Source organism: Cricetulus griseus (assembly GCF_003668045.3).
Source record: "Cricetulus griseus strain 17A/GY chromosome 1 unlocalized genomic scaffold, alternate assembly CriGri-PICRH-1.0 chr1_1, whole genome shotgun sequence".
Lineage (NCBI taxonomy): Eukaryota > Metazoa > Chordata > Mammalia > Rodentia > Cricetidae > Cricetulus > Cricetulus griseus.
The window spans coordinates 272,462,572-272,487,655 of record NW_023276807.1 but is presented as its reverse complement, the minus strand read 5'-3'; the positions used below and the strand labels follow the sequence as shown (position 1 = coordinate 272,487,655).

At 43.5% G+C, this 25,084-nt stretch overlaps 1 protein-coding gene across 1 annotated transcript in view; it reads right to left on the bottom strand.

Moving 5' to 3' along the window:
- The window catches only part of Pcca (propionyl-CoA carboxylase subunit alpha), a 301,422-nt gene extending 283,175 nt beyond the window's left edge, over positions 1-18,247 (bottom strand). Inside the window, exons 1-4 of the mRNA XM_027388941.2 lie at positions 18,118-18,247; positions 3,574-3,651; positions 205-252; positions 41-109 (exon numbers count right to left, since the gene is read on the bottom strand). Of these exons, the coding sequence (XP_027244742.1) occupies positions 41-109; positions 205-252; positions 3,574-3,651; positions 18,118-18,207 (285 nt within the window). The 5' untranslated portion in view covers positions 18,208-18,247. The remainder of the gene's footprint in view (positions 1-40; positions 110-204; positions 253-3,573; positions 3,652-18,117) is intronic.
- Between the last annotated feature and the right edge of the window lie 6,837 nt (positions 18,248-25,084).

The following is a 25,084-nucleotide window of genomic DNA, read 5'->3' as shown; positions in this document are numbered from 1 at the left end:
AAATTAAGTCCGGATTAAAACTAGGTTAAAATATACTCACGGAACTGGCGTCAACATCACTGTGAATGGCAACTGTCTTGATGCCCATCTTCTTGCAAGTTCTAATGACCTAGTCAAAACACATCGTCTATTAACCAAGATCTATATGCACAGGGGTCAAATCTATTTCAGAACAAAACAGAAAATAATTCAAATTCTACTCACCCTACAGGCAATTTCTCCTCTGTTAGCAATGAGAATTTTATCAAAAGTCTGACAAGAGACAAAAGAGAAATTGTTACTCTTACTAATAATATTAAATAATAGTAGTAGTTATATGTTTGTTTACAACCAGAAATCCCTCTGGTAGGATCTGGCCCTATAGTAACGTGGTTAAAGCATCAATTGACTAGGTTAATTTATTTAACAATTAAACTATACTGATTGCCACAGAGAAATGTGCCTGCCATATTACAAGGTCCTGGATTCAATTCCCAGAACTTGCTGTTCTTTTTTTTTTTTTTTTTTTTTTTTGGTTTTTCGAGACAGGGTTTCTCTGTGGCTTTGAAGCCTGTCCTGGAACTAGCTCTTGTAGATCAGGCCGGTCTTGAACTCACAGAGATCCACCTGCTTCTGCCTCCTGAGTTCTGGGATTAAAGGCATGCACTACCAACGCCCGGCAGCAGCACTTTCTGTTCTTACAACGGACACAGTCTCAGTTCTGAGCACCGAAATGGCAGCTCACAACCATCCAGAACTCCCTTTTCTGGCTTCCTTGGGTACCAGGGACAATGTGGTACACATCCATCCATGTGGGTAAATACTCATACACTCAAAATAAAAATAGAGGGTATTCATGTATCTTAGGAAAGACAGTATACTAGCCTATGTGGAAAGCCTAAAAATCTCAAAAGTGGAAAGACTTCAAAAGTCCTGATTTAACTTTTATAAACACCTATGGCTTATTCTACTAGGCAGCCTGAGACCATCCTTGCTGCCTTAAAAACTGGTAAACTTAAACTCTACATGAACCCCTACTCTTACCCAGGCCTGATATCGTGAGGTCATCTACCTTTCATTGTCCAAATGGTCATGATAAATTCCTGTTAAACAGTTTGTACTTCCTAAGAAAAACCACACTTACACGTGTGATACGTTTGAAACAGTCAAGTTTTAACCAGCATTAAACTTATTGTATCTGGTAGACGTGCCAGCCGGGATCACGGCTGCTGGTTACAGACTAAGCAGCTATTGGCACAAATGTATATTATAAAGCATTATCAAATCATAAAGACACAGTAAAAGTCCCTTTACTTCCTGCTCAATGGTGACTCCAAGTCAGTCTGAAGCCAAGCTGCCCAGCATGGGAACCGACATTTCCACATGTTCTCCTACCCTGGATTCCTAGTAAGCAGATTCCAAGGATCAAGGAAGCACCCACCACTAGAGCTTGTGAGGATGACACAGTAGCCTAAGGGTAAGTATACTCTCAAAGAGTGTTAGCTCTCGTGACTGATATCCATTCCTACAGCCCTCATGCCAAACTGTCTAACCAGCAAGAAAACTGTGTGAAAATCAATATTTGCATTTGACATGTCTTCTCTATTCAAGCACGGCACAGACTCAATATGGATCATCACATCAACCTTCCAGCCATAGATTTTCTTTTAAATAAAGCAGGCACATAGATGCCTCAAAAACTTCTTAAAACTTGTTTATTTTTATGTACATGAATGTTTTCTCTGGATGTGTGTGTATGTATATGCATGTGTGTGCCTGGTGCCTGGTGAAGAGGTCAGAAGAGGGTTTTGGATCCACTGAAGTTGAGTCACTGATGGTTCTCCTCTGCAGCAGTGGTAAATAAATGCCATTTCACAGCCGAGCCAGCACTCCAGTGGTAAATGCCATTTCACAGCCGAGCCAGCACTCCAGTGGTAAATGCCATTTCACAGCCGAGCCAGCACTCCCCCCCCTCAGAAATTCTAAAGCCCTGGTCCCTGCTCCAAAGGCAACCATGATATAAATATACTCTTCCAGATAGCATTCAAGAATATGCCACACAGGAGCAAGCTAGCTTTGACCTCCCATTTTAAGTATGGCGTATGCGTCTGATAAAATAGGGGACATCATGAGACTGAAACATCAGATAAGGAAAGACCTTAATGCCATTTAAGGAACCAAGACTTTATGCTCTATGCAGAGAGCCACAGCTAAGGCAGCAACCTGAAGAAAAGCACAAGAGCACAACAAAAACCCAGGAGCCTGAATTCTTGAAGACAGGGGGGCTTCTGGGTACCAGAAGGGGTGGGGACTCGAGTGGGCTTCTCTGCAGCTGTGCTGACAATGGTTCACAGTTTTCCCAACGCTCTTCTTAACCATCCTCTCAGCGACTTTCCTTCCTGCCTTTCTTCTGTTCCTTGTGCTTCACCAATCACTCGCTACTGGAACTCCAGGCTACCACTGGCACGTCACCTCTCTCCAGTTCAGAGACCAGGAGAAGGAGTGAGCTTGTCCTGTCTCCTGAGTCCTCCACGGAGGATGAAAGCTGACTCTGGACAGAGTCAGCCACTGGATGCTTCTGGGCAGTAGCACAGCACGCCAGGCGAGGGGAACTAGAGGGAAGGCTCAGACACTATACAGCATTAATGTCAGAGAACACCATGATTGACTCGAGGACACAATTACAGTGCAGGTGCTCATCAATGCACCATAAATGCCACCTGAGATCGAGCTTACAAAGGCACACCCTCACATGGTGCTGGCCCACATGAACTCGGGGCCACACAAACTTCCTGTTCTCATCCAAACAAAGTGCCGTCAGATTAAGTCCTTATTTTAGTGAACGTACATGAGAAAAGCCAACATGTCAAAACTTAAAAAGTCTTTTTGGGACAAGCCATGGCTGTGCACACCTGTAATTCCATCACTGAGAAGGATAAGGGAGGAGGGTCATGAGTCTGAGGCCACCCTGAGCTACATAATCAAAACACATCTCAAGCAAGCAAATAAGTACAAATACTTGACCATGCATATTTACATAAACAGATGCATTTTTAGTAAAAAAAAATAAATTTCTCCTACCTTAATTTTGACCTGATATAATTCACCAATAAAATGTTGAATAAGGAAGAAATCAGGGGCTAGGAAGATGGCTCAGTTGGTAAAACACCATGTGCAAGCTTGAAGACCTGAGTTCAAATCTCTAACAACCATAAAACCATCGAGGCATGGCAGCCCAGGTGCCTGTAACAACAGTGCAGTGAGTAGAGACGGATCCCTGGGGCTTGCTACAGGCCTAATTGCAGGTTCAGTGAGAGACCCTGCCTCAAGGGAGTTAAGTCATAGAATATAGAGCAAGACACCAGATGTTCTTTCTCCTCTGACCTCCACAGGGACAGGCACACATGTACACATGCACACACATGTAAAAGAAAGAAAGAGAAATGAAAAAGGAAGCCTGTGATACTTACTTCGGCAATATAAAAAAATAATTACAATATCAATAAAATTCAGTCAGTCCACTGGAACATCATAAGGAGCAAGAAAATAAAACCATTCTAACTTAGCTGCTGAGAGTGTTTTTAAAATACTTACTTTCTCTTGAGGGTCATATCCCATAGAACTGAGACTTCGGGACAGCACGAGGCACTGCTGTGAATAGACTGGAGCACGCTATTAAAAAAAAAATACAAAAAAAATGAAGCAATTAAGTTCTTGTGCATTTTAGCTTTTTTCAGAGTACTTCTTCTGTTTTGCTTCTACCTGAGATTTTCTGTCTATATATGTCATGCTAAGAATATAACTTAGTGCCGGACGGTGGTGGCTCACACCTTTAATCCCAGCACTCTGGAGGCCGGTGGATCTCTGTGAGTTCGAGACCAACCTGGTCTACAAGAACTAGTTCCAGGACAGCCTCCAAAGACACAGAGAAACCCTGTCAAGAAAAACCAAGGAAAAAAAAAAAAAATATATATATATATATATATATATAGAGAGAGAGAGAGAGAGAGAGAGAGAGAGTTATGAAAGGGAAATCATAACTGTAGACTCATCCCTTGGCATGTGAGAGGAACCAAAGGTGTGAGGAGAAGAGAGGGAAACATGGAAACAGGAAGAGGGGGCAGAGGCGAGGGGGGACCTTTCAGAGGCGGCCCCTGAAGGGTATAGCAATGACAGTAATGGGCCACGGAAATCTCCAGCCTTCCTGGTCCTGCAGACTGGCAGTACAAGGTATGTCACAAACCACAGGGAGCTTTAAAGAACTTAAAGCAAGAATGAGATGTGTGCTTCAGAGGCAAGAGCATCCATCTAACATGGGTACTGTGGCTTTAAGACACCTGGATGTCTCGATTCTAACCAGAAGTAGTAACTTAAAAAGTGTTCCTTTTTTATTTGATGAGTCATAACTTCTTTCTCCCACAGAGTGATTTGATGGATTAAAAATCCAAAAGTAATCAAGTTCACTTCTAGTGTATTTCTGGAGAAACTATATCTTAATGCCTGAGGCAGTAAGAAAATGAGTAATAGAAATTGTAATTCACATATGGGGTGGGGTCTGACTATGCCTCTGACTGAATGTCTTTATTATTGGTCTAGGTTTAGTTTTGAGGTTTTGGTTTCGACAGGGGCTCACTGTGCAGTCCTGGCTGGCCTGTACGCAGTACATAGACCAGGCTGGCCTCAGACTCTCAGAGATCAGCCTGCCTCTGCCTCCCGAGTACTAGAATAAAAGGTGAACACTATTATGTCTTTAACAAATCTCGTACAAGTATCTTTCATATGTTTATGTGTCTTTTCATGCTTTCTTTATAGAAATGTCTATTTAAATTCTATGACCATTATTCAAATTGGATTATTTTCGTTTGGTTTTCAAGACAGCATTTCTCTGGCTGTCCTGGCACTCATCTGTAGAACAGGCTGGGCTGGAACTCGGAGATCCACCTGCCTCTGTGTCCTGAGGGCTGGGACTAAAGGGATGCACCACCACCACCAGGCTCACAGTGGATTTCCAGCCACTGTTGTTATAATGGTTCTCAACATATTCTAGACTCACACCTTCATTAGGTATATGATTCCAACGATTTTATCTTATTCTATACTTACTTTTCTCTTCCCATGTCCTTTGAAGCTTTAAAAAGTTACTTGTGATTAAATCTGTTTGCCATTTGGGTCTTTTGAAGTCACAGCTAATAAACTACTGTCTAAATTAGAAGGTCAAAAACAAAAAGGTCGTGTAATCAGTTTTTAAGAAAATGATTTATTGGGCCAGTAAGATGGCTCTAGGGGTTAAAAATGTTTGCTGTGCAATTCTGAGGACCGGGTTAAATCTATGGGACCCATGGAAGAAAAGAAGTGATTCCGGAGTCTGTGCTCACTTACCTGCTCGTGCACACACACACACTTACTGCACGTGCACACACACACACACACACACACACACCTGCATGTGCACACACACACACACCTGCACATGCACACATATACACACCTGCTGGTGCACACACACACACACACACCTGCATGTGCGCGCACACACACACACACACACACACACACCTGCACATGCATAAACACAACTGCCTGTACACACACACACACACTTACCTACACAGACACACACACTGACCTACATGGACACACACATGCATAAACACAGACTTACTGCACATGCACACACCCTTACCTGCATGTGTATACACACAGAGAAAATAAAGTTTAAAAAAACTGACTTATCTAGTAGTTACTGGTAAAAATGGAAGGGGGGTCATAAACAGCAAAAAGCACTAGTACTGTCTCACACAAGAAACAGAATGTTTTGCAGAAATATTTTAAAATGAAGTTAAACACATAAGTAAGCACTGGTTATGGGAAAATACTTTTCTCTAAAACCCTAAAGTATTCATTTTGGGGACAGGTATCAGTTCCCAGAAGTGGTCACTGCCATTGAGAGCTCTACAGAAAGCAAGTGTGGCCAAGCAGAGTAATTAAATGATACAATCTAAATACCCATTTTTCATTAAAACAAAAGCTCCCGGGGTGATGCTTGCATTTGGGGGGTGAACTAACTCCCTAGAAAGCAGCTTCTCACATAGGAGAGGAATGCAGGCACCTGAGGACCAGCCCAAACTCAACCTCACATTTTTTTCCAACTCAGGCAGCCCATTTAGCTCTTAGCTAAAAAAACACAAAACATGAGCTCAGCTGACTTCCCCCAGGGTTCTTCACTGACCGGAATTGCTATTATCCAAAATAAGAAGTTAGTTCGAGGACACAAGAGCCACCAGGAGTTACAAGAAACATGCAGTTTATTCTGACTGAGCACAAGAACCAAATGGTGAAAGTGAAGTCACTGTTGGGCCTCTATGACAGTGAACAAGCAGGAAATGAAAAAGAGCTTCAATGGTTTTGAAAATATGGACATGCATTGCTCTAGGTAACTCTCAGAATAAAAACCTCGGGTGTGTTGAACTCCATGGGTGCAAGAACAATGGACTTGGTTAAACTTGGCCCTAGAGAAAGGGACACTACAGAAATCTCTAGGAAGCTAATCTCTAAAGAATGTTTGAACCAGCTGAATGTGTGCATTTAGTGTGTATTTACTCTCAAGGAAAGATCAATAATGTAAAACTAGACTTGAAACACCTACATCAGACAGTTCAAGAATTAACCAAACCTATTACAAGTTACTCATGAACTAACAGAAGAAAATGTAACAGAATGGGCAAGTGAACACAATGGTTTTGGAATCTTTTTATTATCACTTAGAAGTACTTAGCTATAAGATCTAAGAGACTTTATTTTGCCAGTTTTTTAGGAGACGGAAACACAGAGGGAAAATACGGTTTGTGTACATGTGGAGTAGTAATACTGTAGCCCAGCATTTGAAAAAGTATGGGTGCCCCTAGTTAGCCAGTAACTAGAGACAAGAAATCATTAAAGGTGCCAGAACTACCCAGGAAAAAACAAGAGCCTGGGCCTGGGAGCCTTCCCATTCACAGCCTGAAACTGCTTGTCTGAACTGGTTTGGCTCTGCTTCTTTACCCCCAGCAAGACCTTTAGGAAAGTTTGAAAATGAAGAACCAAGGTAAACACAGTTTTGCTTAAAACCTCAACATAAAAAAATTTTTCTTTAAATACAGAGAACCGAGTTTAATAAAATACTGCTACTTCAGAACTTCCCCCCAAATTACTTAACATTTGCTGTTTTCCTTAAGCATAGAACAAACCGGTACAAGCTCAGCCCAGAATACTTTTCTGGTACTTCCTAACATGGGAAATTCTGAGGAATCCAGGTGAATTGACACATGTCTGTAACTGCAGCTTCTTGGGAGGCTGAGATAGAAGGACTGCAAGTTTATAGACACTGATGCAACTCGTCTGCCTCCAACGAGCTGGAGGAGGACTTATGAGCCAAAGCTCCCAAGAAAAAAGCCACACCGACATTAAAGACCCTGGAGGGGCCAGCAAGAGAGCTCCCAAGGTAAAAGTCCCTGCTGATGAGTCGGAGTTTGAGCCCAGGGCCCCATGTGGGGAAAGCAGAGAACCAACCCCCACAAACCAAACCATCTTCTGATCTGCACACAAGTACCATGGCATGCAAACAACCACACAATCAATCAGTCAAGCAATCAAGCAATCTGTCAATCAATCAATAAAAGATTTAAAAGAAAAAAAAAAAGCCCTACAGTGCTGTCAAGGACTTCATGATTGTGGGGCATTGGACTGCAGATCCAGAATTACCTTTGGCTGTCCTTAGTCTCCTTAAATACTTATTTAGCTCCCACTTTCTGAATCTGACCTAACACTTCAAATATCAGCTAAAATCTTGGGAAAATGTTAAATTGTCCGGCCAATAGCTTCCCTAAAACCAAACCCTAAGATTGTCCTCTAGCAGGTATTTCCTCATTTTTCTTTAACCCACACAGCCAATTTCCTCATCAATGTATCTATCCAATGCCAAATTTACAACATTGCCCAGCACTCAGGAGGCAGAGGCAGGCGGATCTCTGTGAGTTTGAGACCAGACTGATCTGCAGGAGCTAGTTCCAGGACAGCCTCCAAAGCCACAGAGAAACCCTGTTGTGCACCAGATGTCCCGCGCGATATTCTCGCCGGCAAGAACCACACAGGACATTCGGATCCTTCTGCAGGAAAGCTTTAATGCGTCTTGAGAGGAGAGCATAAGCTTACCAGAGCGGAGACCCCGAGCCAAGAATCCCATCCCCTAATAAAGGCTGGCAGCCGCCGCCTGGGACGTGTCACCCTATGATTGGCTGCAGCTCCTCAGGCCATATGACGCCACGGAATAGGCAGAGATCAAGGAAATGGAAAATTACCCAGCGCCTGCGCAATAATTTACATTCAGTGCCTGCAGGCACCATCATTGTAATGGAGAATGCAGGGACGGCTCCCTACACCCTGTCTTGGAAAAAAAAAAATTACAACAGTCATATTTGGCTCCAAAGCACCATCTCTTACTCCCCTTGAGAAAGAGCTTTTTGCATCAACATAGCTAAGTGGTAGAGTGCTTGCCAGATTCTAGGTTCAATTTCCAATACCACACAAAATGAAACTTTTGAGGAAAACCTTTTAAGCAATTCCACTTAAAACAACTATGAAAACTACTACACCTAGAAAGAGGAAAAATCAAGGTACTCTAAGGTGACAGAGGGAACATGCTGCCTTTAGTTCTCTTCCACAAAGGGAAGAGTCACTGTGTTTTTCATTCCTAGGGAAGTGATAAGAGCATGTTGACAGTGTGGAACACAGATGTAGCATGTCCATCAGGCAAGGTATGGCTGACACTCAGTTCTACTGCTTCAGAATTGTAAGACACAGAACAAACCACTCCTATGGGCTTGAATTTCCATCCATAAAATGTAAGTCACACCATCTCTGTAGTTCCCAAGAGACTTGTTAAAAAGATTAAATGAGTCTTTACAAGCTGTCAAGTGTCTCCCAAAGGTAAGATATCACACAAAACTCAAAGTTCCCACTCTGTCCTCAAAAAACCACACCAAAACACTTAAGAGTTGCCATAAGAGTAACTTTCACCTAGACTCAGATTCCAACACAGAAACAAATATTAACCCTGACACCTCTTGAGCACACAGGAAATGTCCTCGTGCATAAACCAAGCCATGCCTGCTAAGAGAATTAAATAAAAGTGTGTTTACCTAATGTAGTCTTGTCAGCACACAGTAAGCTAACCACCCCCCCACCCAGAAAAAGAGGAAATGACAGTGCCTTTAGATGACAGGCTATACTAAGTTAGGTAGCGCCTTTAGACAGGCTACAGTAAGTTAGTGCCTTTAGACAGGCTACAGTAAGTTAGTTAGTGCCTTTAGACAGGCTATAGTAAGTTAGTTAGTACCTTTAGACAGGCTACAGTAAGTTAGTTAGCACCTTTAGACAGGCTACAGTAAGTTAGTGCCTTTAGACAGGCTACAGTAAGTTAGTTAGCACCTTTAGACAGGCTACAGTAAGTTAGTTAGCACCTTTAGACAGGCTACAGTAAGTTAGTTAGCACCTTTAGACAGGCTACAGTAAGTTAGTGCCTTTAGACAGGCTACAGTAAGTTAGTTAGCACCTTTAGACAGGCTACATAAGTTAGTTAGCGCCTTTAGACAGGCTACAGTAAGTTAGTTAGTGCCTTTAGACAGGCTACAGTAAGTTAGTTAGCACCTTTAGACAGGCTACAGTAAGTTAGTGCCTTTAGACAGGCTACAGTAAGTTAGTTAGCACCTTTAGACAGGCTACAGTAAGTTAGTTAGCACCTTTAGACAGGCTACAGTAAGTTAGTTAGCACCTTTAGACAGGCTACAGTAAGTTAGTTAGTGCCTTTAGACAGGCTACAGTAAGTTAGTGCCTTCAGACAGAATACAGTAAATTAGCTATTGAGTAAAACCAGTTAATCCACCGGCAATCATCATAAAGAACAATTTTCACATTAGTAAATCATGTAACATACCTGCAGCAGCACTCAGGTGGACAGCTCACAAAACTAAAACAACCCTGTAAACAAGCTAATTCAAAAAAGACATCTTGCCAAGATAAGAAACACAAGCTGATGCTTCACGTCTGCAAGTCTTGGTGAAGGAAAGTCCTCACCTCCAAATTTAACCCTGGAACTCAGAAGCACCAGCTGAGTACTGACTTCAGCATTTCCACAAACCACCATGACCTTCTGAGGGATGTGCCTCTCTAAATGGAGGCCAGACTCTGTCAACACACAACCTGACCGTTCCCTAAGTACCCATCCTAAACAGAACAGCTCTCACTTGACGATAGTCAAACTCTTAAGATTCTCTCGGCTCTACCTCCACACTAAACTAGAACACAAGGAAATTATATACTCCAACTCAAAAGCTTCATCTGCCCTTTTAGACACCTATCATACCATTCCTCCCAGGCCACCTGTAGACACCCAAGGTGCCACACAGACCCTGCTCACCAACCATGCCCTGGCTGCTCTGACACTGAGCTCACACCTGCTCCCTCATCATGGCTACTGTTTCTTTCTTTTGTTAATACATATTTATTTGATTTTATGTGTATGTGTTTGCCTGAATGTATATGTGGGTACCATGTGGGTGAAGGAGCCTTCAGATTTCATGAGAGGTGTCAGATTCCCTGAAACTAGAGATACAAATGGTTGTAAGTCACCGTGTGGGTTCTGAGATCAAGCCTCATCCTCTGCAAGAGCAATAAATGCTCTACTGAGTTGTCTCGCCAGCCCCACAACTATTACGAATCCCCAAAGTTCCTGCCCTCCAAGCCTGCAGCCAAATTACTAACCCAGTATTCAAAAAGTCAATCCCCTTACCTCAAGGTAGGGCCATTTCAGTGACACAATCTTCGGAGCCATGTGACAATTGATGTATATTGAGCATGTGAGATGGCCCGGGTGGCAATTAGTCTGAACACAGAGATAGTCCCAAAATAAATTACAGACTTGGTCTTAAAGACAATTACTGGATAAAAATCATTTTATCCGGAGGCCATTCTTTTGACTAAGCTTTTGCTCCAGGCCCCAGATGAGCGGGTCTAAAATTCAAAGTCACACAGTAAAGGCTCAAGCTAAAACTGTTTTATCTTTCTGAAGTCATGATTTGATAGGTAAGCATCCACATTTGTGAAGGACAGTTCTAACTGCCATAATAATGAAGCTCTCTGGACTTAATTCTTACAAAGGCAACCCAGGGGCTCTGGGGCTATCAGGTTAGCTATTTTTTCCACCGTTCTGGCTCTCTTCCTTGGAAGAAACTTTGAAAGGACCAATCATGTGCTTTCTTCAGCCCTTTTCTGTCTCTACATCTGTGGTTCTCAACCTTCCTAATGCTGCAACATTTTACACAATCCCTCATGTCGTGGTGACCTCCAACCACAAAATTATGTTCATTGCTACTTCACCACTGCAATGTGGCTGCTGACATAAATCGTAATGCAAGTATTTTTGGAGATTTTTAATTTGGTAAAGGGGTCACAACCCACAGGTTGAGAACCCCTGCTCTAAACTCACCTTTCTCTCAACAGAACATGCTCTTTGCAAAATTCAGACTGATTACTCAAAACCATCCACTCGGACTCCAGTTTGTCTGTTTGGTGCTGGTGATCAAGCCCAGGACACCACACCTGCTAGCAAGCACTCCACCATCACCACCAGATATTCCAGTTCTCTTATTTTTTTGAGATTTCAATTAAGTTGCCCAGGTTGGGCTGAAATGTGATCCTCCTGCGTCAGTTTCCTGAGTGGCTGAGATTACAAGCCTGCACTCTCAAAAGCCCAGCAGGACCCTCACTATTAAATTGTGTATAAAGTTTGAGATGACTGCGCCCTGCCTCCATCCCAACTCTCATGCACTTTACTCCAAACAAAGTAGGAAACCCACCCTTTGATTATGCCAAATGCAATCCGATCTCCCCAGCTTTTGCCCTGGCATGCAGGTAATCTAAAATGCTGATAACCTGGATCAACCCAGGCTGTGTTGTCTCCAAGTCCAAATACCATGTGTGCAAAATGCTTTCCCTTTCTCCTTAGGCAACATCTACCCAGAATCAATGTTATCACTGCTTTCTATTCAGACCACAGACCCAAAGCCATTGTTTTTCCTTTCTCTTGGTCAAAAATGTCACCAACTTCCCTTTTTAGTTAGAATAGTGCTATTGTCATGTTTTTCCCTGTTTTGAACTTAAGAACTAAACAGTAGCCAAAAATAAAAGTTTAAAGGTACAAATGGCCAGCCTACATGGCATGATGACACACACAGTTAATCCCAGTACTCAGGAGGGCAAAGGCAGTTGGATGTCTGAGTTCGAGGTCAGCCTGTTCTATGGACTGAATCCTAGTACAACCAAGGCTATGAGAACTGGAACTCACTGAAATCTGGCAGCCTTTGTCTCCCAAATACTGGGATTAGAGGTGTGGGCCACCATCACCTATTAATCTTTTTTTTTCTCCATATCTGACAATTAGAAGTGAACCATGCAGGGGCTGGAGAGATGGCTCAGAGGTTAAGAACACTGATTGCTCTTCCAGAGGTCCTGAGTTCAATTCCCAGCAACCACATGGTGGCTCACAACCATCCATTATAAGACCTGGTGCCCTGTACTGGTGTGCAGATATACATGGAAGCAGAATGTTGTATACATAATAAATAAATAAAATCTTAAAAAAAAAAAGAAGTGAACCATGAATTTCAAAAGTACAGGTTAAGTTTTCAAACTGTGGATGTATCATATAAGGAAACTATCATTCAGATGACAAGTTATTATTGGGAAAACAAAGCTTTGGACTAACACTGTCCAAGGTTCAGACTTTTACCCCAGTCAACTCTGTCCTTAAATTACTTAACTGCTCAAGCTTTGTTTCCTCTTACATAAAGCTGGGATTTTTGACCCAGCTGCTATATGGATAAAACAATACATGTAGGGCTGAGTATGTGGCACAATTGTAGTGCTTGCCCAGCATGCACAAGCCACTGGGCTAGTTACCCAATACTGCATAAAACAAGATGGGGTAGGACACACCAGTCATCCCGGCTGTTAAGGACTCAGGCATTACAGTGGCCCGCCCCTGTCACCTGGCAGAATGCACTCAGGCAGTACACTGGTCAACCCAGGGTTCCATGAGTACTATTCTGCACGAAGGTGGCAAAGGACCCTTTTAAAGAAAGACCCCCACCCACTTACACTCTCTTTCTGCTCTTTCCTCTGTCTTTTCCCACTCTCTCTTTTCCCTGGGGCAGACAGCACTCTTCCTGTCTCCCTCTTCTCTTCTGTCCTCTGTGTCTGTGTCTCTCTACCTCTTTTATCTCTCCTCCCCTCACCCCTACTAATAAAACTTCTCACTTAAGGTCTGTCTGACTGTTTGTCCCCTCCACCTTAGCACCCTCAACTGCCATTGAATCAGCCATGGTCCCCCACGCAAGGTCCCCCTTTGAGCTTTATCCTAACACCAGCACCCCAGAGGTGGAGGCCAGGGGATAAGAAGTTCAAGGGCAAATTTAACTACAAAGAGTGTTGGAGGTCAACTTAGACTTCAAGAGACTTGTCTCGGAGGGGGAGGGGAAGTGAAAAGCATTTAAAGCATATAAAAGCTCAATAAACTGTTACAATTACCATAAAACTAACACCTCTAGTCACTGAATGTACAAAAAAAAAGTGTTTTAAAAGTTGATTTACAAAGAAAAGACTAAATATGAACTCAGTATGAGACAGGATGGAATACAGCACAAATTATGGGGACATAGGAACAAGGAACTCTTAACTTAGAAATCTGGTTGGAACCTCTTGCCAGCTGAGAATCAACAGTTCCAGCACAATTAATCACATTTCTGTGAAGGTTTCCCACGAAGACATAATACTCCTTTTATAGGGAGAATGCTAACAAAGTAGGGAAAGTTATAGGCCCTGGGGGGACCTAATACTGTTGTTTTTCTAAAGGGACAGACATCTTGTTGGACTGGAAAGCTCAGAGGTTACATGCACACTAGATGCTCTTCTGGAGGACCAGGGCTCAATTCCCAAGCATCCACATGGCATTTCACAGCCATCTGTAACTCTAGTTCCAGAGGATCTAATACCCTCTCTGACCTCCGTAGTCATAAGGCACCTACATACAAGCTAAAAAATGGAAACTTTGTCAGACTGCCTTCTAAATGGTTACGCCTATATCCCCAGACCAGAGCCACTCAAACTCAGAGAGGCTGAGAGTTCATAAACTAATCAGAGTGGTAAGAACAAGTGACTGTTGGGTGCTTAGTCAGAAATGGGTGGGACATCTCTAACACCCCTTCGAAGGCTCAGAGAGCATAGCTAAAGGCAGAGCAAAAAGAATATAAGAGCTGGACAACCAAGAACAATGCTATGAAACCCTGTCTTCTAAACATGGCGTCACCACTACAAATCATGAATCAGTAGCAACTACGATTGCAGGCACAAGATCCAGCTGTCAATGTCCCCTAAAAGAAACATTAAAGGCCTCACTCCCGCACATCCCTTACCCCACCCCTGTGAAGAGCTATTAGCAGGTAAAGGTTACTGGGGGAGTGTGATGGCTATTCTTGATTGTCAACTTGATTACATCTGGAATTAATTAAAACTCAGGTAGATGGGTACTTTTAATCTGGGTCACACCTTCTGCCAACAGCCTATATAAAGGACACAGAAAAGGAAGCTCTCTCTCTTTCCCTGCTTGCTCTCAATCTCTCAGGCAAGTTCATTCCTTCACTGGCATTACAGCCTGCTTCCTGAACAAGTAACAATTGGATTTTTGGACCTTCTTGATAGTCCATTACTGGACTAGCTGGACCACAGTCTGTAAGACACTCTAATAGACAGACAGACAGACAGACAGACAGGATAGATAGATAGATAGATACATAGATAGATAGATAGATAGATAGATAGATAGATAGATAGATAGATGGATGGATGACAGATTCTATTATCTTATTCTATTATCTATTATTATTAAGGTAAATATCTTAACCTGCAACCTCTCGATACAACACTTAATTGCAACTTTCCTTCTGAAAGCTCACACATGTATTCTTGTAAAGGCTTGGGCTTCACAAGATTGGGCTCCAGATTCAGTAGGAAATCCTGTCTCAAAAAGTTAAAAAAAAAAAAAGGGGGGGTGGGTAGTGACAGAGGAAGACACCTAACACTGACCTCTCGTCTCCACAAGCATGAACACACATATACACATGCATACACAATGAGAAGTTCTATGTTACAGTTAGGACCTGGCACCAAGTATTGAAAGCCCTGTCCTCCCATCTTGCAACACTAAAGGATTAACAGTACCCTGATAAACCCAAGCATAATATGATCAACAAGTCCACATGGCCCGATTCCTCTCCAGCTCCATCTAGGCTCTGCTGCAGAGCCTCCGTGAGATTTTCTCAAATCCTCAGTTGCTCCCTCTGGACATGGGCCCATGACACATACTGTTCTCTCATGACAGGTTGCTTTTCTTTTCCTAGAAAAAAAGGTTACAGCCGGGCATTGGTGACACACACCTTTGATCCCAGCACTTGGGAGGCAGAGGCAGGCAGGTCTCTGTGAGTTCGAGGCCAGCCTGGTCTACAAAGGGGGTTCCAGGACAGCCTCCAAAGCTACAAAGAAACGCTCAAAAAAACAGCAACAAAAGAAAGGTTACCTCATCCTTCAAACTTCTATTACTTTTATATTATGTATGAGCGCTTTGTCTGCATGAGTGTCTGTGCATTTTATATGTATGTCTAGTGCCTTCAAAGGCCAGAACTCCAAATGGTTGTGAGCTGCCATGTGCACTTGAAGAATTGAACCCAGGTTCTCTGGAAATGTTTTTAAGGGCTGAGCCATCTCTCAAGCCCCAATTGTATTACTTTTTTTAGTTATTTTATGATGGGTGTGTATATGATGGAGATCACAGCACAAAGTTACGTCCTTCTACTTTCATGTGGATTCCAAGTATGAGCCCAGATCATCGAGATTTTGGAGCAAGCTCACTTACCCACTAAACCACCTAACTGACCCTTGTTAAAATCTTTATTTCCAAATGTAAATGTTGTTTAAGTAACACAAGGTACTTAATAGTATTGACTGCTCCTTGGAATCTAGATCAATGATGCAGTTCTACCTAAATGGACCAGGCACAGAGTTTGATTCATACGGAGCCACAATTTCCAAGTTCCAAGCCTGCTCTTACTAGCCGTACGACTTTCAGCAAGTCATTTAACTCTTCAGGCCTCGAGTCCATCTTCTGTAAGGGGTGTTATATGCCTAATATGAAGGCAGAACGAACTAATTCAGAATGGCTGCCTTGCAGTGTAGAGGTCAAATATTCTTGACTTGGTCAACTCATTCTATTTTATTTTTATCTCAGCACCAAAACTTCTCAACAGCATTTTTAAACTCATTTTCTCATCAGTAGAGGAGAGCTGTACTCATCCCCTACACAGGAGGCATTCAATAAAGATTGTTTTTGTTTATTGTTATTTATTGTATGCATTTGAGTTTTGCCTGTATGTATGTATGTCTGTGTGAGGGTGTCAAGTCCCCTGGAACTGGAGTTACAGACAGTTGTGAGCTGCCATGTAGGTGCTAGGGGAATTGAACTCAGGACCTCTGGAAGAGCAGTCAGTGCTCTTAACCACTGAGACATCTCTCCAGCCCCCAATAAAGATTGTTTTACAAAGCTATCTCAAAAAGCATATATCCATCATACAACATCCAAACTTGGTGTGGTGGTGCGTACCTATAATGCCAGCACTTGGAAAGTGAGAGCCGGAGACTAAAATCTCCCTCCACTACAATGCAAATTTGAGGCCAACCTAGGCTAAATGAGACCCTGTCTCAAGAAAACAAACACCACCAAAGAATAAATATACCAAGTATGGCTCCAAAGTCCATACCTCTCCACTGCAAATACGTCAGAGCCTTTGCAAAAGCCAACACAGACCAAATAATTACAGGGTGATAAAAATTCAAAAACCAAAGCTGTGTGGACTCAGAGCAGCCAGAGCCAGCATTCTGAGGCTGGCATCAGAGGCAATCTTCCAGCTCACGCTGCTTAGGCAGCCTGTTTCCATTTCCTTAAAAAGAATAAGATGAGCTGAGCACGGTACACATAGCACTCGGGAGGCAGAGGTGGATCTCTGTGAGTTCGAGGCCAGTCTGGTCTACACGGAGCATTCCAGAACATCCAGAGCTATACAGAGAGACTTCTATCTAAAACAATAAAACAAAAACAACAAAGATGAGGCAGATCATCTCTGAAGTTTCCAACTCAAATTCCAATGGCCATAAACCAAACGTTGTAGAGATTTTTTTTAACACCCCCCACCCCCACCCCCCCCACGCCCCCCCCACCCCCCGCCTCGCGCGCGCGCCCTGCCTCCCAGAAGACAGAGTAGCTTAGCAGGCACTCAAACGGCTTTCAAAGAGTTTTCAGGGGATCTTCATTGTAGGAAATTTGCTCAATTTCCTTAGTAAATCTACTTTTAAAAGCTGGTAAGTCAATGCCATCGAGTGACAATATACTCCATGAGGAAGGAGAAAGGAGGCTCACACAAACTCCAGTCTGTGGGTCAAAATGTCACCATGACACCCAGTGCTTCTAGCCAAGCTAAGCACTGCCTAGAAAGAAAAATAAATCCAGAGGGTGCATTTCTCACGCAGGGTACAGTGGTGACAGCTTAAACAGACTTTCGACTGTTTACAGTCCTGATGTGGCACAGTCTTTTCAAACAGTACGACCTCGCAGCCTTAACTATTCAATAGCAGCAGTCCACAGCGTCCCTTCAAAGTGGCTGCAAAGATTGCAAACAAGCACGTGAAATGTAGAACTCTTTCAAGCTGCCTATAAAGCTACGGGAGAAGCCAGCTCCGCCAGACACTGGGACTCCAGCACCCTCGGAGCGGTTTTTCTCAGTCGGGAGGCCATCCTCGCCCGGAGCAGCTCAGGAAGAGCTCGGCCCAATTGTGCCAGTGCCCTCGGGCGCGAGCATTCTCCCAGGAATGCTCATGCCAGGACGGAGTGTGAGCACAGCCGGCTCCAGTATCCGGCCTGGGGCAGCCGGGATGCGCGGCGGATGTCGCCTGGGAACCCGGGACAGCCAGGCAGGCCCACGCAAGCCCCGCACTGCTCACCTTCAGCGTCCACAGCAGTTGCTGCGGGGGCCGCCGCCAATGCCTCCTGGCCGCCGCCTGCGCCACCGTCCCGACCCACAGCCCCGCCATTGTGGACCCAGCAGACCGGCTCGCCGCTGACCTCTCACCCCTATCAAGGGGCGGAGAAGGGGAGCGTCCGGGATACGGCCAATCAGAAGCCTCGGGTCCTAAGCTCCGCCCCCGGATGAAGGGTTGAGGAGGGACCCGTCCCGCGGCGGAGCAGCTCCAGACCCGCCAGGGGACGGTAGACCAGCGCGCTAGGACCCGGAGGGAGCCGGTCCCGGAGCCCCAACGGTCTTGTCCTCCACCCCCACACCCACCCGGGTGCTGAAAAAGCTGGTTTAGGGCCCACATACGACAGCCACAGATCCACCGCCAGCCAATCGGGTGCATCCATGCCCCTTTTAATTTCCTGCTGGCTATTTTGAAACTAATGTCACCTGGAAACACCTCTGTATCTGGACCCACGCTCAATTACTATGCCTGTCCTACGGAATCAATTTGAAAGAGTCATGAGGCCAAGCTGCAGCAAGCACGGAGAGCCGGAAAGACAAACGCAACAGGTTTGCGGATAGCAGAGAAGCACCAACTTCTCCAGAGGAGTAGGATCATAAACAGCAAAGAATTACCTGTTTCAAGGGCGCCAGAGGCTGAACCCTTTTTCCTAGTTAGGAACCCCGGTTTCCCTTGTCCTTGCCTCCTCTCTCGCTGCAACCCTCATCACCACGTTTGCTCACTGGGTTAGTTTTCTTTAGGTCCTGTTTTCATTACAGAGATTCCTTCAGTGAGAGGGGCCTGTAGAAGGAACTACTTGTCATTGTTGTCCATCCATTTTGTAAGAAAGCTCCATGGGCACCCACCGGAAGCCACAGGTGCCAGCTTACAACATGATGTGTCCGTAGTGTGGCCTATGAAATGTAAGGACCGTGACGTTCAAAAGGAAGAGTACGGTGTGGTGGCTCTCTTCCCTAATCCCAGCATTCAGAAGCCTGAGGCAGAAGGATGGAGATGATGATGATGATGTTAGATGCGGTGATACAGGCCTGAAAACCCAATATTTAGGAACCTGAAGCAGTAGGATCAGGAGTTTAAGACCAGCCTAAGATACGTGTCTAAAACAAATACCTGTCTAAAAACAAATCCAAAGGGGGTGGAGAGTATGTTCTCTATGCCCTGTTTTTTCTTTTCTAAATGAAGACATGGTGGATCCTGAAGTGTAGGGAGAGACCCTGGATACCTGTGCCTCTGACCATGCCCGTTTGGGCGTGGCCACAGGTACATAGAGGGGTAGGATAAAGATCAAGGAGGAGAGGCGCTGGCCCTCTCCAGGCCTGGACTCGGTTCCTCGTGTGAGTATTCCTTCTTAATAAATATACCAGTTAATAACCTATCCAGCGTTCGATCCTGTTCCTCTTCACTGGAGCAGCCATCTGGAACCAGAAGCTAACCACATCATGAACCTGGAATATAATATGAAAAGCCCAGGTCGCTGACACTGTAGAGCCCTCACTGCAACCTCCTACTGCACTGTTACATGAGAATAGCTAACGTTTTTCTTATTTAAATCTCTGACATTCCGTCTGTTAGGGCAGCTTATCTCATTAACTTTTCCTACGGATATGCAAACAACCGCCACAAATATAAATAAATATCCACCCTAGTTATGGTACAAATGGCAGGCCAAATAAATTACTCTACCTATCTGGCTTGTTGAACCACTGAATTTAACTGGGATTTCTTAGAGCATTGATAACTTAAAGGTTGCTACCCCACCAAAGAAAAATGCCCCCACCCAGCAACCATTAGCATTATATATCCTCAGGGAGAGACAGAGCCTTCTGAGCCCCCCCTACCTACCCTTCACAGGGGAACATAATAATTTTTTTAATTAATGGAACATTAATCTGGTGAGGGTCTCATCTGTGTCATCACAGATGTTCTGGTTTCAAAATTACATCTGCCATGTTATGGTCAGAAAACAGTATCCCACAACACAGCTAAGACTGTATTCTAACCAGGAAGGCACCACACCACCACGATGAAGCCTGAAGTGCATGACACCTTAAGAGAGAGAACCCCAACCATGTGAACAAGGAAGCTAATGGCCCTTTAAGGCCACTGCACGCTTTTGGTAAAACCATCACTTTCAATATCATAGGCAGTGTTGATGACACTGTCATTGATGGAATGCACAATCCTAAGACAATGCGTCCAAGGCAAAGTTGGCCATTCCAGAAATTGGACATTCCTACCGAGTAGGATTTGTGTCTTGCGGTTTTGGGTGCTTATTATTCCCAAATCATTCTTCCTGTTAGCAATGTCTGAAAATGATTCTATTTCATCTAATGTTCTCTTTTTAGGATTTATTACATTTTATGTGTATGAATGTTTTGCCTACAGGTACACTTGTGTGTCAAGTGTCCATGGAAGTCAGGAGAAGGACTGGAGTTACAAAAGGTTGCCCGCTACTGTCTGGGTGCAGAAAACTGAACTTAGATCTTCTGCAAGAACAATCAGTGCTCTTAACCACTGAGCTGGAGGTGATATAACCATGAGAGGCAGCTTTCTCACAGGCCTTTCCATGGCCTGCTTTCTGACACTCCCCAGTTAGCAGACAAGCATTAGTAGCTTCTCTTGCTCACCTCTGCCAATACTTGAGGCAAAACCATTTGTCTTCTTTATCTAATTCTTGTAGAGCAATCTTTGGCAGAGTTTTAGAAATTGCTGGACCTTTGTTCTGAAACACTAAACTCCTACACTAGAATCACACCACATTCTACCAGTTAAAGTGGGATCTTCTAGATGCCAGCAGTTACTGGGGTTTTTGCCTTAGCCCTTCCCACCCACAACCCTCACCAAATAAGTCAAATACAAGCCAAAGCATCCTTACAAAGAATTCCATAATGCAGGTAAGTAACCTTTTCCTACAAAGGGACACAATAAAATATTCAAGGCTTTAAGACCCACATACATCTCTCTCTATGCTCAAGTATCTTTATTTGTGTGACAGTCCTTTTAAAGTGTTTTTGTTTGCTTGTTCTGTTTTTGAGGACCGGAAAAAGTCAGGTATAATGATACCCACAACATGGAAGGAGAGAGCCAACTCCCACAAATTGTTATCTGACCTGCACATGGATGGCATGGGATATGTGTAAACACACACACTAATTTTTCTATCTGAAGAGTAAAAGTAGTGCACTGAATAAAAGATGATACTATCTAGATGTATTTATATTTTTTGCATTTGTTTTGCCTTATAGTTTTTTTATTTTATTTATTATGTATACAATTATCTGCATGCATGCTTGCCACCAGAAGAGGGCACCAGATCTCATTACAGATGGTTGTGAGCCACCATGTGGTTGCTGGGAATTGAACTCAGGACCTCTGGAAAAACAGTCAGTGCTCTTTACCTCTGAGCCACTTCTCCAACCCTTGTATTTATATTTATATTTTGTGTGTGAGTGTTTTGCCTGCATGAATTTATGTGCACCACATTTGTCTGATGTCTGTGGAAGTCAAAAGGCATCAAATACTTAGAAGTTGAGTTACACACAATTGTGAGCCACCATGTAGGTACTGGGGATTGAACCTGGGCCCTCTGAAAAAAAGCAGCCAGTGCTCTTAACTGTTGTTGAGCCATCTCTCTATCCCTGATAAAAAATCCAATTGTGCACAACTCCATGCAAACCCCCTTTTAATCAGCCCATGAAATAACCTGTCACACTGTCAACTCTGGCCCAGAATAACAGTTCTGGGAGATTCTTGAAGCTTCCAGTGATCATGCTTTATATACAAGACCTTTTCATCCTGGCCACAACTTACAAAATAAGATATGAGCCCAACTATAATGTCAATTTGGAAAATTCTCAGAGATGGGGTCCCCAACTCCATCCTCAAATCTCTGTCCACAATTATTTTCATGGAAGCAAAGGGAAAATACTGAATGACCACTGTCCTTCAGGCTGATGTATCTAACTCTAATCCACACCAGGAAAACAGCAACATTGTAAATACTGTTGTTAGGAAGCTTCTTGTGTGTTCTTACTAATAAGAGTAGACTGAGGATAAACCTAACTCTTTTGTGTCCCAAAAGATCAAATAGCCACAATGTGTAAGTTCTATTTCAGATGAAGGAAATAGATAAGATACTATGTAGTGTATACTCCCACCAGTGGTCTGAATGTGTCTTTCAAGCTTTGGACTCTTAAGGTAACAATTAGCTTTAGGCTTTACACCAGATGAGACAGTTGATGAACATCTGTGAACATCTAGGTAGCAGCAGAGAAGGGACAACAAATCTTGGCGGTGTGAGTCCAGAGCCTGTGTAATCCTCTATGCTAAAAACCCCTCTACACCCATGGCTCCAACTGTAGTAGCTTTTAATTTAAAAAAAAAAAAAGGTTTTTTTTTATTTATTTTATGTGTTTGAGTGTGGTGAAACTCTTTGGTTCATTCTGGTTAGCCAATCACTGACTCCACCCTCTGGTTCGAGGTTGAACTTTATTGGCAGTCTCTGAGTGTCTGTGTGAACAAATCTCCTGCAACAGGAGACCCTTGGATTCATAGTGAGTTCTAATCAATCACTAGAAAACAAATTGAGACTCTTGTCAGAATAAAAGAAAATTTACACTAGATAGAAGCAACTGGAGTCTGTAATGATTAATTCTATGGATTAACTTCACTGGAATAAGAGGTGGAAAGTTGGCTAGCAAACTATTCCTGGGTGTGTCTTCAGGGGTGTCTGCAGAAGTTAGCTTGAGTCAGAAGCGTAAGAAAAGAGAGCCTTCCTCAGAGCAGGCTCCACCATCCAATCCCTGACAACCAGAACAGAATTCAAGATGGACAAGGAGGGCAGATTCCCTGACTGCTTAGCTTGGAGCTCTATTTTGGACATCAGTGTTAATGGTTCTCTGGCTTTGAGACTGATCCTAACACCGCCCTTCAGGCTTTTGTACTTGGCTTGCTGCTTAACTTGCAGAGGGCAGAAAGTAGGACATCTGTCTTCTATCACTCTAAGGATCACTTCTCATAACAAATCTCTCTTACGTATGTGTGAATCTCTCTCATTGCTATGTGTCCATAGAACTCTCATACAGAACCTGAAAGATGCCAGAGAGTGACTGTCTTAGTTACTATCCTAGTGCTGTGAAAAGACACCCTGACCATGACAAGCTTTAAAAGATAGGTACTAAGTGGGGACCCCCTTACAGTTTCAGAGGGTTAGTCCATGTTCCTCATGGCAGGAAGTATGGTAGCAGGCATGCAGGCATGGCACTGGGGCAGTAGCTGAAATTTTACATCCTGATTCGAAGGCAACAGATAGAGCAAAATCAGGCCTGGCATGGGCTTTTGAAACCTCAAAGCCCACCCCTCCAGTAACACACTTCCTCCAACAATGCATAATCTTTCCTGAATAGTACACCTACTGGGAACGAAACATCCAAATATATGAGCCTATGGGGGCCATTCTTATTCGAACCATCAAAGTCATCCACACAGACCTAAATCTCTATGTAAACTACATTTCATTTCAAGTTGCTGCTAAATACTGTGTTATGATAACTCTTTCCACTTGAGTTCTACCCAACACGTGGATGGCCAAAACAATACACAGAGACTTATATTAGGTACAAATGCTGCTTGGCCAATGACTAGGATTTCTCATCTGCTATCTCAGTCTTAATTATCATAAATCTATATATTTTATAAGACTTAGCTTATTGGACACCTTCTGTTGTCGTCCTCATCCCTGGGAACACATGGTGGCTCCGAGCAGACAGCAGGAGGAAGAGCAAAGGGGGAAAGGGCCCACTTCCTGCATGTCCTTGCTTAAATATGAGTCTTCCTGCTATGTCACTTCCTGCCTGGATCACCACTTCTTTACTACATTTCCCAGAATCCTCCTTGACTCCTAGTCTCGTCTAACTTGCTGCCTCATTGTCCAAACAGTACTTTATTCAACAATCAATAAGATGAACATACACAGAAGTACATTCCCCATCCCTTACCCACACTAGCAATTACTCAAGAGATGGTTTACTGACCTCATTTTTAGGTGAGAAAACTTGTTGGGTAGCAAAGGAACTGTCCTGAAGTTCCAAAGCTGGGGCAGAATGCAAATCAACCCACCTGACTCCACATGTCATGATTTTTACATCCTCTTCTGCATCTAGAAAAATAGTTCTCTGGGGGTGAAAGAGAAACACACTTGCCCCGGGGTGAAGTCAGCCAGAGAAAAGACCAGCCAGAAAGTCAGCACTAAATAATGACATGTCAAGTGTAAGGTGACCAAGCACCTCTGTTTCAGCAACTAAAGTCCACCACCTCTGGCCAATTAACAAATCATACACATAAAGTAATAAGTTAAAAATTAATAAATAAGGTCCACCAGGTGATGGTGGTGGCGTAGGCCTCTAACCCCAGGACTCAGGAGATAGAGGCAGGAGGATCTCTCAGCTCCAGGCCAGCCAGAGCTATACAGAGAATCCTTGTTTTGAGTAAATAAAGAAATAAGTTCCAAGATGTCAGCCAAAGGCCAACTCAGCAAATAAATCCTTTACGTTTAATGTGCTCTGTTCTGAAACGCAACAACCCATGTTCTTCCCATGTTGTTGATTCCACCTCCTAAATAAGACCACGGAGGTGACCCATTGCTAAGCATGATAACTGGGACAGTGATTGACTAGAAATTATCTTGTCTCTAGTTTCAGTGCCCTTGCCAGTTAGGGTCAATCTCAGTCATTTTATGATTCAGGTTTAACTCTGGAGTCACTACAAGTCCTGACTGTCCACAGGCACATTCACAGCCACAATAATCGTTGGATGTGAGTCTTCTCCATTTTTTTTAATGCACAGCTTTAAAACATGTTTACATTTATTTATTGTGTGTGTGTGTGTGTGTGTGTGTGAGAGAGAGAGAGAGAGAGAGAGAGAGAGAGAGAGA